General features: G+C 41.3%; 1 protein-coding gene across 4 annotated transcripts in view; it reads right to left on the bottom strand.

Moving 5' to 3' along the window:
* Positions 1-15,212, bottom strand: part of PLEKHG1 (pleckstrin homology and RhoGEF domain containing G1) — a 124,788-nt gene that overhangs the window by 37,203 nt on the left and 72,373 nt on the right. For all 4 annotated transcript variants that reach the window (XM_063151273.1, XM_063151272.1, XM_063151274.1 and 1 more), the window contains one exon: positions 8,789-9,327. In XM_063151273.1, coding sequence (XP_063007343.1) covers positions 8,789-9,327 — 539 coding nt within the window. The remainder of the gene's footprint in view (positions 1-8,788; positions 9,328-15,212) is intronic.

Raw genomic sequence — 15,212 nt, 5'->3', positions numbered from 1 at the left:
CAACCTTACTCAAAAAAAGTACCAGCTGGAAGTTCTTAGTAATTATAAATAAAAAAAAAAAAATTAAACTTCATCAGGACATCTATAAATTATTTTTCTCAACACACTTTAGTGGGTCTGATTATAAGCTTATTGAACCATAATCAAACAAAGCACTGAGAATTATTAAGGCATATTTGGACTTCCAATATATGAATTGCCCAGGAAAAGAACCTGAGCCTTGTGGTGTAGACCCTTGCCCTGTTAAATGAACTTTCCCCCAATTTGGAAGGCAAATGAATGATAACATTTTTAAAAGAGATCTCAATACGCTTACAAGTTAAATGAGACATTCCAGAAGAGAAATGTTTATTTTAAAACACAAAAAGGGAAACTGAAAGAGTCTGTTTTCCAAAGAATGAAAATGCAAACCCAGCAAAATGGAGAAAATCTGCACACATCCTAAACGCACATTTATCTTAACCCTAGTAACCACATGATTACCAGAGACTTCTGGATGGCTTTTCTTATGAATATATGAAGAGCAATGAAATGGAACTTTATAGTGGGTGGTTTGCAAGGAAAAACTTTGTTCAAGTGTCTTATTTGCAAAATGGTCTGCTCATGAAACCAGGAAAAATAGCAGCTACCTCCACACCTTAATTTGCAGGAGTGGTAAGAGCAGAAAAGAGAGAGACTACTATGTGGTTTGTTAAGCATTCAGGCTTAAAGGTCATGGATCACTAGAACACTGTTCACTGACAAGTAATATTTAATAACAGTGATATAACAACTTTAAAAGTAGTCAAGCGTTTTCATGGACCAAAATGGAAATGAGTATATACACAAAGAAAACTCCAGAAACTATGGCCTGGGTGGAAATGCAGAAATGTCTTTGCCTTTAAGATATCACCTCCACGTGATGGAATTTCTCTGGAAAATCCCAATCATTCTGCAAAAAAGATATAATCTCATTAAACATTGTAATGTTTACTGAAAATTTTGCAGCATAAGCTGTACATCCTCTCCCTTCCCCTCAACTCTCAGACCTCTTCTTCACAGTTTTCCTGCCTATTCTATGAACTTTTGTAGAGCTGCCGCTGCTCTGCTCTGTGGAGCTCCTTATCCACGGCCAGTAAGCAACAACAAGAAGGAGGGCAGAGGTGAACAGACCTCTCTTTTGTTACTTCCTGAATCCCAGAAGGGCTCCATGCACCCCCCTAGGCAGGGATACAACCTCCTGCTCCAGCCTCAGTGCAGTCACAGGAAGGACGTTTCAATCCTGGAGTCCCCTGGCTGCCACCAGCACTCCTAAATGGCACACTCCATATTCAAATTACATCTTCCCCTTCCCTCCCTGCTCCCAAAAGAATAAAGCTTTCTAGAACAGAAGATTAACTTCTATCCTTTAATCTATATTCATTCACATTCAGCAAGTGGGTAGGAGGTTGCAGACAGCACGGTCGAATGATTTACACCCTGCTGCCAGAAAAGGGAGGACAAGAGCAGCAGCAGTCAGGCTTTTCAGCAATTCTGTGGCTCCCTGGAAGAGCTGCAGCCCTCCCTGCTGCTTCTCTCCCACCCACAGCTTAAGAAAGGCTCACTGTACATTTATAGACAGCTCATTTATTACTGCAGTGTAACTCACCCTTCTGTGCTGTCCAAACACAGAGCTGACCTTAAAACAAACCCAAAGCTACAGCTATACATTTGTGCTGTCTAAATGTCTGCAGTCCCAGTCAATCCGTGAAGCTCTGCAATCACCTGACAAAGACAGACTCTGTCCCAGCAAGTTTCTACAATGTAGATGTAAGATAAGAACTGGATGCAAAGTACAGGTGAAGGAAACAGAAGGCAGCAATGATTTTTTATTCAGTGTCTTACTTGGGAACATGCTGAATGAAAGGCATTTATAAATGTTGCCAGCAGAAATAAGACCGAAGTAGTAACAATGTAGATAAGAAAAACCATGCATTGGTATATTTAACCCTGGCTTTGTGTATTTCCTGTGAAGTTAGTTTACAAACAGCTCCCTGTTCATGCCACAGCATAAGCAGATGCTTACACCACACAAGTTGTTTATTAGGTTACTTCTGGTTGTACACAACCTATGATATTCCTACTGCACAGCTACAAAACCTCTTTCTCCTAAACCCAGAACCATTCCCATCCTGCCCAGAAGCAAAACAAGGTTTGGGTTTTGCTTCTGCTTTTGTTAGGCATCATTAAAGGGCACATATGATGAGGAGTTTACAGCATATGTACCTGGCAAAACACTTCTGTTCAAGATCTCAGAGTTCCAGAAACAACTGCATCTAAAACTATTTAGGACACAAACACAAAACCCAGTTTGTGTATACTTCCACTACATTAGGTTGCTTAAGGATGTTTAATATGGCTCACATACAGGAAGGAAGAAGTCCACAGGGAAAACTGAACTATCCCTGTGGACTTCTTGAAATGCATCTATGCAACTATCCCTATGAACTATGAAATGCATCAGAAGAATGAAGTCTGATTTGCTTTTATTTAAAGGTAGCCAGAACGGCTATTTACACCTGTTTAGTAACTCTACCCTGTGGTGTTCCTACCTCCCTCCCTTCTCAGCAGCCTGCACTGGTGCTGATTCATAAACAGCGACTCCAGAAACAAAACACAACACTACTGCCCTCTAATAAACCTACTTACAAATTCATTACAAATTAATTAAGTGGAACATTTTTCTGCTCTGATTTATATTGCTCTGTTTAAACTTCACAAACTTCAAGAATGCCTCTTGGACATGTACTGAGATGCTTCAGTTTCAGCTGTGATATCTCAGTACTAGACAAAACTTCCCTTGCTTTTAAGCCAAGCTTTCCCTTAAGGAGGTCAATCAGAATTTGACATTGCTCTTTCTTCATGTATAAAAGAAAAGCAGCGAGAAAGTTCAGCTAAAAAATTTAACAAATACTAATCACAATTAAACTTATCACTGTTGCATAATCATACTGCATTTATACAAAACATAGTATTTGTTTTTCACATAATTTAAATTGTTTATCCAAATTTTCACATGCAACCTATGTCAGGGATCCAAAGGTATCTTTCTCAGATACCCAGGCTAGCAGGCATGGAAAAAGAGGTCACGTGTAGAAATTAACTATAATGTGGGAACAAAGATGCCTTAGCTATACTGGAAATCTCAGGTTTTGAGTCTACAAAGAATTAACTTTCAGAGCTACATTACCCAGCAAACCCAGAGCACAAGCAGCTATGCTTTTAACACATCACAAGTGGCAATGTGCACACTGCAGTCTTCAGAGTGGTCTTTTTAACTAACTGCTTAAAGCACAGAGGGAGACGTCCTCTACTGCAGCACTGGGAGACAGGAAACAGGGAACAATAACATTCCAACACTGACTTCCTCTCAGAAGGGTTTCCCTTCATCATGGGTGCCCCAACACGTATCTACCTCAAACATCCAACATTTCCCCTTGCAAGGCTTGCCCCCAGCCCACAAGGGGTGTACAGCTTCAGCAGACGTGTTCACCTCAGATGAAGCTTTCCATGCCAGAAACCTGCCTCCCTGATGAGCTGTTCCAGGAGATTTCAGCAAAGCCATTCCCCTGAGGCTTTTTGAGAAAGAATGCCCTTTTTTGCTCATGTTGAAAAATTTTGGTGACCTTTCCCCTGAGAAGACAAGCACCCCCAGGCTGACTAGCAGGGACATGAACCATATCCTCGTGTCTCAGGGAGAGACAGCAGCAGATTCAAGCATAATGGAGAATTTGTTTTGCAGAGTAGTGCCTTTTGCTGCCTTAATGTAAATTCCCCTACTTTTGACTATACTGGGGTGAGGGGAAGAGAAACCCTCCAAATTCATGTATCCTCAATAGGAATTTCTAGCAACGGTCCTTTGCAAGGTTCAGCTCAGGCTTTACAAGGCCTTAACTCACAACTGCCATTCTCAGGTGCTGCCAGTGATATCTGGCTCAGATCCAATCCTCTGAGGCAAGGGCATGGAAAAGTTTGTTCCCATATCTCAGTGACTCTCTGCAAGCCACAAACAGTATAGAAAAGCATGCTGTGCAATTTCAGGGCAGAGGAGACATAAAGGAGTGCTACAGAAAGATAGGAAGGACAAAATGGGAACCAAGGAAAGCCTGGTGGACACCCCTCTTAACTTCTGTGTACTTAAGAGGGCAGAAAAATTAGGAATGGTGATGAAAATGTTGTCAGGCCTGCTGAGAGAACTATGGAGAGAGCTCTGGAATCAGCAGAAATGAAGAACATGAGAAAGATTAATACTAAAATGCAAAAGATCATGTAAGGGATGCAGATGGGATTTACTGAGAGAAGACTTAGGACAGAGAGGCAGAAAGATCATAATCAGGAGATTGTGCAGAGGGGAATGCGACTTTTTCAAATGAGGAGACTTAAGTATAAAAGGAGGGGGCCAGGGGACCAAAGATCTGGAGAGGAGAAAGGACAAAGACTTCAACTGGTTCAGTGGAGATGCTTTAAAAAAAGAAGTCACATTTGGGATTAAAGTGTAGAGGAATCAATTCACATAAGTGAATCTCCCAGATTTCAGACAGAGTTCAAGATTTCTGAAGCTCAACCTATGTTTACATCAATATAGGTGAAATACACTTTAGTCCCTTCTAGTCATTCTACAGATACCAATGACCTTTTAATTATATATTATTATACTGACAGGGGTGCAGATGCAAGTATTGTAATAGTGCATTTACATTATTCTTTAATTTTGCAAAGGTAAAACAGAAATGTCTATGTCTTTCTACAGTTACAAGCATTTATACACATTATGAATGGGGGCTTCTGACACCTATGAACTGCAAGGGCAAAACACAGATTTTTTTTATAACTTCAGGGACAGCATTTTACTCAGGGGAAAATAAAATCACTTCAGTAAGTGACTCTAATTGAAGTTTAGGTCTATTATAATTACATTACTACTTGAAAAAGTCAGGCTAGGTCCTGAAGAGGAAAAGGTCAGTGAGTTCTGTCCTGGCCAGTACACCTGTCAGCATGACACAAGCAGGAAGCAGAGGTATCCAATTTCTCATCACAAACTTGCCCAAAACAAGCTTCAAGCTGCACTCATTCGAAATTGTAATTATCCTTAACAGATCATCTGATAAAACGTAGCAAATGGTGGAAAAGTTCACTCTATCCTTGTTGCAATGCTTGCCTGTGCAAGAATCACAGCAGCGTGCCTCAAAACAATGCTAACCTAACTGTCCTTCCAGGTCACAGGCAAAATGGCTGTACTGCTAGAAAAACAGTCGGTTTTCAATGCTTATCCTGGAACAAAGGTGCCAAACAGCACCTGTACAGCCTCCTTTCATTCATCCTAAGCCTGCCAAATACTTCTTGTCAGCAGCTGGAAAGAAAACTGGAAAACCTCAGCAGCTCTCCAGGATCACTTAAAAATCACATTAACCACATTCCATGAAGTCAACTTCTACTTCTGTCTACCAACCTGGCAGTGTTAAAATCACCCAGATATTTAAAAGGCAACAGAATTTATGACTTTTATTTACTAACCAATGACCTAACATCATTAGGTCAATATGGGCATAAAAAAGGGTGAAATTCTATTTTGCCCCATTCCTCCATAGTATTTTACTTCAGGCATGACAACTCCATGTTCTAAGGACAAGATAGGCTGGAAAGGACACTGCCCAAAATACCGTGCTAGGCTAACTCTTAATGAGCTGACTTTTGTATTATGACTAGTACCAGGATCCTACACGCAATTTCACAATCATCCATGTTAGTAGGTCATTTGTGCTCAGCTAGCCCTGGAAACCAGTTCCTGGCACACTAAAGACAAAAAGGTAATCAAGAGCAGCCATCAGGTATTCACCAGGGGAATGTTGACCAGTCTGATAACCTTTTAACTATGAAATGACTGGCTCGGTAGATGAATGGAAAGCAGTGGATAGTGTCTACCTTGACTTCAGGAAGGCTTTTAACTCCCTTAGCATCCTCATGCACAAGCTGGAGGAGCAGGAGTTGGATAAGCAGACAGAAAGTTTGACTGAGAACTGGCTGAACCAACAGGACCCGAGGGTGGTGATCACAGGCACAAAATCTAGTTGGAGGCCAGTGGCTGGTGGCATAGACTAGGGGCTAATACTGCCTTCCATCCTGGTTTATGTATTTGTTAATGATGTGGCTAATGGGAAAGAGCGTGGATATAAAAAAGAAATGATCAAGATAAATAAACAACACCACCACCGAAACTAATACAAAAAAGCTCCCACCCCGTAAAAATCTAAAACCCAAACAAATAGCACTCCCACCAAAGGAAAGGAAAATATATGTAAATTTGCTTTGCATTTTTATACCAGAAATGTAGAGAATGTAGATTCATGGATGTGAGAGTTGACACCCTTTCAGTTCCAGCCCTGAAACCTATTTGAAAGTCCTGGAAACAACAGTGAGAACATATTCTTTTTAAGTACGTTTCTACTGCCTACAGAGAATGTAGCATCAGCAAATCCCTCTACTAGAGGACAAAAAGCATTAGACTACATCTATAATGATAGTTCTTGGATGGGGGTAGAAGGTGATTAAAATAGCACCTATGGATCTTTTCCTTTTTGTTCTTCTGCTGTCCTCAATCTGATACCTCTTCAGTTTTCAGCTCTTTGTATGTGGGTTGCCCCCCTCCTCTTTCTCCCTCCCTCTGCCAAAAAAAAACCCCACCCTGACACAAAAAAAAAAAATCCCAGCCCTCCTTACTACTTTTAGACTCTGCTCATAAGGTTCTGGGGGTCCTGGTGGACAACAAGCTCTCCATGAGCCAGCAGTGGCCCTTGTGGCCAGGAAGACCAGTGGTATCCTAGGGTACCTTAGGAAAAGCATTGCCAGCTGCTCAAGGGACAGGATTCTGCCCCTCTACTCAGCCTTGATGAGGCCACATCTGGAGTGCTGTGTCCAGTCCTGGGCTCCTCAGCACCAGAGACATGGAGTGGGTCCAGTAGAGGGCAATGAATATGATTAGGGCACTGGGGCATCACTCTTACAATGAAAGGTTGAGAGAGTTGTGCTTGTTCAACCTTGAGAAGAGGGGAATTTTGTCAATGAAGCACCTGAAGAGAGAGTGTGAAGAGGATGCTTCCAGGCTCTTCTCTGGGGTGCCAAGCACTAGGATGAGAGGCAATGGGCAGAAACTGATGCACAGGAAGTTCTACATGAACATGAGGAAGGGTGACTGAGCATTGGAACAGATTGCCCAAAGATGTTGTGGAGTCTCCCTCATTGGAGGTACTCAAGGACCATCTGAACACAATCCTTTGCCACGTGCTCCAGGACAGCCCTGCTTGAGCTGGGAGGTTGGATCAGACAGTTTCACACGAAGCTTTCTAGATTCTTTATCAGTTGCTGCAGGAAACAGGCTTGGGCATTTCACAGGTTCACAACTCCTTCAGTTCTTCCATAACTAAAAATGCATTTGCCTTATTCACTCTACATCCACTGTAGTGATGCTTGAAGTATTTTCCAGAAAACATTTATTGGTATTCTGGCTTGTAATTGGAAAATCTGTTACAAGATATTAATTTTAGTTTTCAGTTTCTCAAGTTGTAGAGTTCACAGCACAGGAGGATGAGTGAGGGCTAAGGAACCAAAACCATGGAAATCATGCCTTATGGGTGGTTACTATACACAGAAGGGGACTTGGTTCTGCAACATCTGACAACCTTAAACAGTCCAAAATGAAACTCAGGCAAGAGTTGAATGTAGTGAAACAGCACCAGCTATGGAAACCAATGAAATCTTGGAGAAGCAGCAACCTTTCTCAGAACTTTGCAGGGTGGGGTACTGCTGTTTAATCACAACATGAATTTTAGTTATCAAAGCCTTCACATTTTTCCCCTGCTATTGTGGGACCATGCAGCTTAGAGCTGCAGGTGGGGAAGAGTGTCTCCAGCTGGCTGGTATTTCCTATCTCAGATGGCCACATACACCTACCTGGAGCTCCAGGTTCTACAAAGAGCACACTAAGCACTTCTTTGTGTGTTAAACATGTAGGCTACAAACAATAGCCAAGGAAATCAACTGTCATCTTAAAAAATGCAAAGCACAATGATGCTGATGGCACAGACACAAGTACAGAGTGAAAAGAACAATCCACAGAAGGACTCATCCATATTTTTCCCTCTACTAGAAAGAAGAAATGAAAGGTACTGTTAGGTTAGGGATTGGACAAAAACTCTACTGCTGCTAATAAATGCTACACCCCTTCAGAATAAGTACTAAAAAAATGTAATTCCTTTATATTACAGCCAAGCAACAATATTTTCCAGCAGATACATATGCCACATTCAATACTACAGACCAAGGACAGAGACAGAACTGACTGCAGCTGTGAGCTGTATGAAAGGGACAGGGGAAAAGGCAGGAAAGAACTTGCAGGGCTAGGACTTGGGGAAGACTGTGAAAAATTAGTAAGACCCTTCAGATAAAGCATAAAAGGCAGTTAAATCCCTCTTGCTTCTTACTATACATTCTATGACACAGAGCAATCTAATTTTTTTTTATCACTCTTTGTTCACTACTGCTGTCAGCTGTAGGATGTTTTTTTCTCTTATTTCTTCATGAACACACAGTAACATCTTAGATTTATCTAATTAAATAAAAACTAGAAATACATTTGAACAATGATGTTACACTAATTTATAAAGACCAGCAAATGCCAGTTCCTTTGTCAGGTCCATCTGTCCCATTGTGAAATCAAGCAATGTAAAAAATGGCATTAAGGAACAGTCAACACTGTATTAACCAAGCCCCCTACCTTGACAATGCTTTTTAGATCCTGCACATACATCCTCTCTGTCTCCAGAATCTCTTGGACGACTCTGTCTACGTAGAGGAGCTTTGGAGTGGTGGGCTCTGTGACCAGGGACATTGCACAGTTTTTGCTTGCTCCTTTTGGTTCTGCTTTCCTTGGCATGCTTGGCCTTTTCTCAGGGCTTCCCTCAGGATCCTCTTGCTCCACAGCAGAGTTTCTGCATGTCTTGCTGCTGGAAAATCGCCTGGCTGGGACCAGCTCTAGCTTGATGGCACCTGTTTCCTTATCCTGGTTAAACAGACCCAGGTGGCTGTTTGAAACCAAGGTCATTCTGCTTCCAAAGGAGCAGTGGCTGTCCCTGGAGGATGTGGAGGAGGAAGTGGAACTAAAGCTGACAGGACGGTCACTGTCTGACAGGTCCATGGTGTTTTTCTCACAGTAGTGGAAAGTTCTGCTCTCCTTGTGCAAGTCTTCCTCCTTCTTCTTGGAGTCAAGGGCCTCTGTCACAGCTGGTACAACATCAAGAGGTAAGTGGAAGTCATCTAAACAAACACAGAAACAAAAAAGAAGTGAGTTTATTGTTACTGCTCCATGTAACGTGAAAGTTGACGGCAGATACTTTTAAATCTTTTTGCATAGAAAGCAGCCAAAACTCAATTTAAACCAAAAGACAACCAGAACAACATGGTTTGGGGCACACTGTAACTCTAATGCTTTTTAGATTGTGGGGATCCCCCAATGAGGGCTACAACACCACATTCCTCCTGCTCACACTTCTGCCTCTGGCACATCCTTCTTCTGCCAGTGTGCTGGGCTTGTCGCTGGCACATCCACTGCTCAGGCTCAGCACAGGACAAAAACAGAACCTAAAACATTTTCTCCAAGGCTATAAAAGACCCACATAAGTTTACTGGGAGCAGTCCCTGCTATCTCCCAGCTGAGCCCTGATCCTGGCTTGGGAGGTTTGGAAACCTCAAGAAACACACAGTGATTCCAGAAAGCGTCTTTCATTTTGGATTCCCTAAAGCCAACAGTCTTAAAAAAACCTAAAAGCAGTTATCAATTACCAGCTCTGTGGCTTGCACAAAAATACTAAAAGCAGAATGATTTCCCAAAGAAAATAATGTAGTGTCTGAAGAAAGAGTCCCAACAGGAAAGAGTGCTGCCAAATAATTCAGTTTTCTACTGGGAAAAATAAGTAATTCTAAAACTGTTCTGCTCAAGCCAGAATATTACCCCCTGCTGAACTGACCCAAAGCTGTTTTTCAGATCAGTGCAACAACAAAATAAGACGTCTGTCTTTCTGCTGGCATTTCAATTCTGCTTTATTTTCCTTGCCAAACTGCCCTGCAGGACACTGTCCACAATGCAATGCAGATTTGTCACTGGCCAAGTTGTGTGTAATACAGCATAAGAATCAGCAAAAGTAGCTGCAGATAAGTTCAATACTTCAAAGCTCTGTTTCAGTAAGAAGTGTCCTCCCAAAAAAAATCTTGCCACAAACTCATGGAATTTCATAATGCCTGTCCTGTGAAAAAAGGGAAACTTGCAACAATTTAGGAAGAAATGCAATACTGAAGCTACCCACAGCACGGTAGCTTAGTCCTTATTTTAGTCCAGTGACAACTTTTCAAAAATTCATACCAGTAATTACAGCTCTTGACAGCAGTTTCAGTAAAGAAACCATAAAGCTGCAAATCAAACCCGCCCAACCTTTAAGGTGGCCCTTCTTGAACTGAGTCAGACTTGCTGTGCAATTACAAGCAGAAACCTCCCTGACACACAGCTCCTGCAGCTGTCAGAGCAGGGGGAGGATTTCATCCAAAGCTGAAAGCAACTCTCCCATTTTTCAAAATAAATCCAAAGCAAGCAGAAATAAAATACCAGGGAAGAATGTTTTCATTTATTTGGCCTATCTTGAATGCATAAGATTTCATTTGTATGTGAGTATTACTAGCACCATTTCAGTCATGATGGCATTAGCTTTCTATTAAGAAGAAGTATTGCCCTCAAGGTGATGCAAAGAATTAACACTGAGAGTAATTTGCTCATTACAAGGGTTAGAAATTGGCCATGAGATTAAAAACCTAATTCAGAAGGTCTGTACCTCTGGTTCTATCTTGTAGTCTGAAAATCTATATCCTTTCTTTGTGCCAGGTTCTAGTTTTGAAGCATAGAAGCATATTTTCATACCCTTTTTGAAAAAATCACATCAAGTACCAATTCAAAAATAAGATCTAAAGCAATAAAATAGGGAAAAATTAAAACACAAAAATGCAGAAAAGTTAAAAGAGAAAATTGAAATTCTCTTGTTTCTATGTGGGTACAGAAAATGATGTGTGCCTTGCTATTATTGGTGATAAGAAAGTATACATTTTTGATAAGAAAGGATGTATTTTTGTTATCAGCTTTGGATCATTTTTCACATTCAAGTTAGAAAGCACAACACTGCTGAATGAAAAATGCCCCCTTGAAAAATGTGCAGGATAAACAAGATAACAGGAGCAGCACTTCCGCTAAGTTACTCCAAGGTATTTTACTAAAATTACATGACAAAGAAACACCTGATTAGCTACATTTAGAAGGGAAGTAAAGGCAAAAATATTATGAAATTCCATTACCCCACATTCTTTTCTTCCTGTTTCATTGATATATGGTCTGCCTCTCAGGTAATAATGCAAAGGCATTAATAGTAGTATTACAAAAATTCTTCACAAAAAGAAGAATTTTTGTAATATTATAAAAAGTAGCTTCACAAAAATTTTCAGTAATATAGAAAATAGAAGCAAAATACAGCTCATATCAGTGACAGTGGAGTCAGAAAAAATGGTAAGGTAGTTTTACATAGGACACACTTGTGGCCAGAAGCATTAGGAGAACATAACATGTTTTAGAAAACCAAAGTAAATCCACTTATTCCTGTGTTTAATGACAGTGTCATTGCTTTCTAAAAAAGCTGAGGATTAGTTGTAATAGTTAAAATGGGCTTGCTCTTTAACACCTGCATTCCCAGCGACCTTGGCAAACCTCAGGCAACTGCAAGGCACGGCTAATTAATTGCATGCAACATGGTTGATTCAAGTTCCTCTATTTTTTATACAAATAGCTATTCCTGTATGTTTCTACATAAATTACACCAAACTAGCTATTTTCTACTTGGTCTGTTGTGTCCTCAGAGCCTCATCCTGACTATTAATCTGAAAAGTTCCTTTTTACTTCATTTTTACTCCTTTCCCAGGTGGATATAAATTGTCATTTGGCTTCTCTGTGGAGAGTTCTGTTATAATTTTGTGCACTGTGTCTCCAACCAGTCAAATATGTTTCTCAGGGTGCACTGTGATGGTGCAGGAGCCCAGTGTTTCTGCAGAGCAGCAGGTAGGCACCTGGGCAGCTGGCACACCTGGAAGAAAGGCAGGGCACAGCAGAGTGGGGATTTCAGCGTGGCACGGAACCAGGAAGCAGCTCCCTTCCCTCAGCTGCCAAGTGCTACACCAAACACCCTGCTCATGGAAATCAGGGCTTGGGGGCACACCCTGGTTCTGCCCAGCTCCCAGTTCCTGCCTCAGATATAGGGAGCTGTGAAAAACCTATAGCCCTTCCCAGTAACACTGGATCTGTCAATCTTCCAAGGCTTCACAAGTTTGTCTTCAGAAACCCATCTGAGCGTTGTAATTGGCACTGGTGAGGCCACACCTCAAATGCTGTGTTCAGTTTTGGGCCCCTCACTGAAAGAAAGACACTGAGGTGCTGGAGTGTGTCCAGACAAGGGCAACAGAGCTGGGAAGGGTCTGGAGCACAAATCTTACGAGGAGCATCTGAAAGAGGTGAGGGTATTCAGTTCAGACAAGAGGAGGTTCAGGGGAGACCTTATTGCTCTCTATAACTATCTGCCTAAAAGGAGGTTGTAGCCAGATGGGGTTTGGCCTTTTCTCCCAAATAACAAATATTAGAACAAGAGAAAACAGCCTCAAGTTGCACCAGAGGAGGTTTAGATTGGATACTAGGAAATATTTCTTTACCAAATGGGCTGAACAAGAATTACTGTCTCAAGTGCCTTCAATCCAGACCCAGAAAAACCAATGACTGGTACTCACCACAACTGCACTGCGGGTACACAGGGAAATGGAGTCGCCATCCCTGGAGGTACTTAATTAAAGGATGTGTAGATGTGACACTTGGTGACCTGGATTAGTGGTGGAATTGGCATAACCACTGGGCTAACAGTTGGACTTGATCATCTTAAAACACTTAGGTAGGAAAATAACCTCTACAATTACCCCTGCTGTTAAAATTAGGAAGAGTTTTTAGATGATTGCTGCAGTCACAAGGGCATCAGGACAGAGAGCAGTTGAATGGAGTTCATTGCCACAGCCACATGCCCATCCTCTTTTCTCTTGTCAGCATCTGTATTTGGCTTCTCAGAACTCTTAAGAGTAGTTTTAGTCTGCAGTTTTACCACTAACCACTGCAGTTTGGCTTTTCAGAACTCTGAAGAGTAGTTTTACTCTGCAGTTGTACCACTAAGTAACTTCACCCTCGCACCAGCTACCTAAGGTCTGCAGCAAATGCCTGGTGAGAAATTCACCAATGAATTAATGAGAGTAAAGAGAGAGTAAACAGTCTTCCCCAGGATTGCTCTCTATGAATCATAACTGACCCAGTGCCTTTGCAAACACTGTAACCTCTTGCAAATTTCTGTCTTTCATAGAAACTTACCATAAAAAGCAAGTACTTTGTCCCATACCCTGTGGGACTGATTTACAAGCCCAGTCCACCCCAAATTCCCAGTTTCAGCAGCAGCACCAGGGTAGGTGCATTCATAAAAACTCAGTCTGCAAACACTGTGTGAAATTGCAGGTATCCCCACAGCCTTTGGAGGCACATAATCTGAGCAAGTCCTCTATACCCTGACCCATGTCTGGCCTGGTTCACTGCTTTTTTTGTTAGGCTTTCTTTTGGTTACTGAACCTTTTCAAGGATGAACCAAAATAATATTGAGAACTTTTGTCAGTTGTGAATAACGGTATTTAACTCAGTCTGGGGAGAAAAAAAAAAAGAAATCTCCAATTTGCATACTTTAATTAAGGAATAACAGTAATTACTTGTTAGTTCAGCACTGAAAGGAGGATAATTACTACTTGTCCCTACTCACAAGGAAACGTGCTCCCCAAACAAGGTCATTTCTTGTTTGTGCCTTTGCATTAATTCAGTTACTCTCTCCCCCTTCCCAGCCCCTGCAAAGCTCCCTGCTCCTGTGTCACACTCACACTGGCACGGCATGACCCCAGAGCGCTCCCCAGCAAGAACAATGACATGTCCCTGCTCCACAGACAAGCAAGGGCAAGGAATACTACTGTTTCATCCCAACAGGCAACTCTAATATTAGTTACAGGGCTGAAGGCACATGCAAAACAACCATCTTGGCATGTCTCAGATTTTCATTGCGCAGTCACAAACAAGTTCTCACCAAAAATGCATAACCTTCTTCTATCACTTGCTTTTCTTTAACAAAAACCTCCTTCCTGTAATTATATTCATGGTAATGATACATGGGTTTCCATTATCTGTGCAGCTTTGGCTACGCTAAAACATTAGTATACAATGAGAGATAAAGTGATTTGTCTTTAAATATAAAACTGACTTAAAGATATCAAAGTTCTATCTAACTATAGGTGTTTATCCCTCCAAGTTGTTTACTGCACATGAAATTTTATGACATACTGCATAAGTAAAAACTCCAAAGTTAATTTATATTCATGATTAGCATTGTTGTTGCCTTTCTCCTGGCAAGAAAAAGAGCACCTCAGGTGTTATCTACAAAGTCAACATTACCAGAAATTACAGTCCTCACAACCTCTGGAGTTTAGCTACCAAAAAGCAATGAGACTACAAGTAATATCTTTCCTGGGTTTTTTTTTTTCCCCTGAGATATCTTCATATTTCAAATAAAGCATTCATACTGTGGATACAATTAAGCAAACTAGTTGAGAACAATTTCTACATTCAGTATCAAATCCAAAATGCAACACTGGAACTGTGAAACAAAAACGCTCTCCAGCTTCCTGAGAAAGATTAAAATCCATCCACTATGAATCCCAAATGATCTTAAACACACTCCCTATATCTTCTGCTCTGAATCCTGTCCAAGTGAAGGTCAGCAGATTTTTAATCACTAGATTTTGTATATGAATACATATCAGTTCTAAAACTAAAACCCTCTGTGAAAAACAGCACACTAGAGAGCTACAATATTTGCAGGATTAGATTTCTAGCCTGGACTGTCACAAACGATCCTCTGCCAAGTATTTTAACTGAACTTTGAGGAACAGAAATCCCATTTATTAGAAATCTCACAAGAAGGGAAAAGAGTCACCAACTAATGTGCTTCTATCAGTCCACCCGCCGTGCCCCCACCCCCGCTGCCCGC

The sequence above is a fragment of the Melospiza melodia genome, chromosome 3 (assembly GCF_035770615.1).
Source record: "Melospiza melodia melodia isolate bMelMel2 chromosome 3, bMelMel2.pri, whole genome shotgun sequence".
Lineage (NCBI taxonomy): Eukaryota > Metazoa > Chordata > Aves > Passeriformes > Passerellidae > Melospiza > Melospiza melodia.
This window is presented reverse-complemented; position numbering and strand designations above follow the sequence as displayed.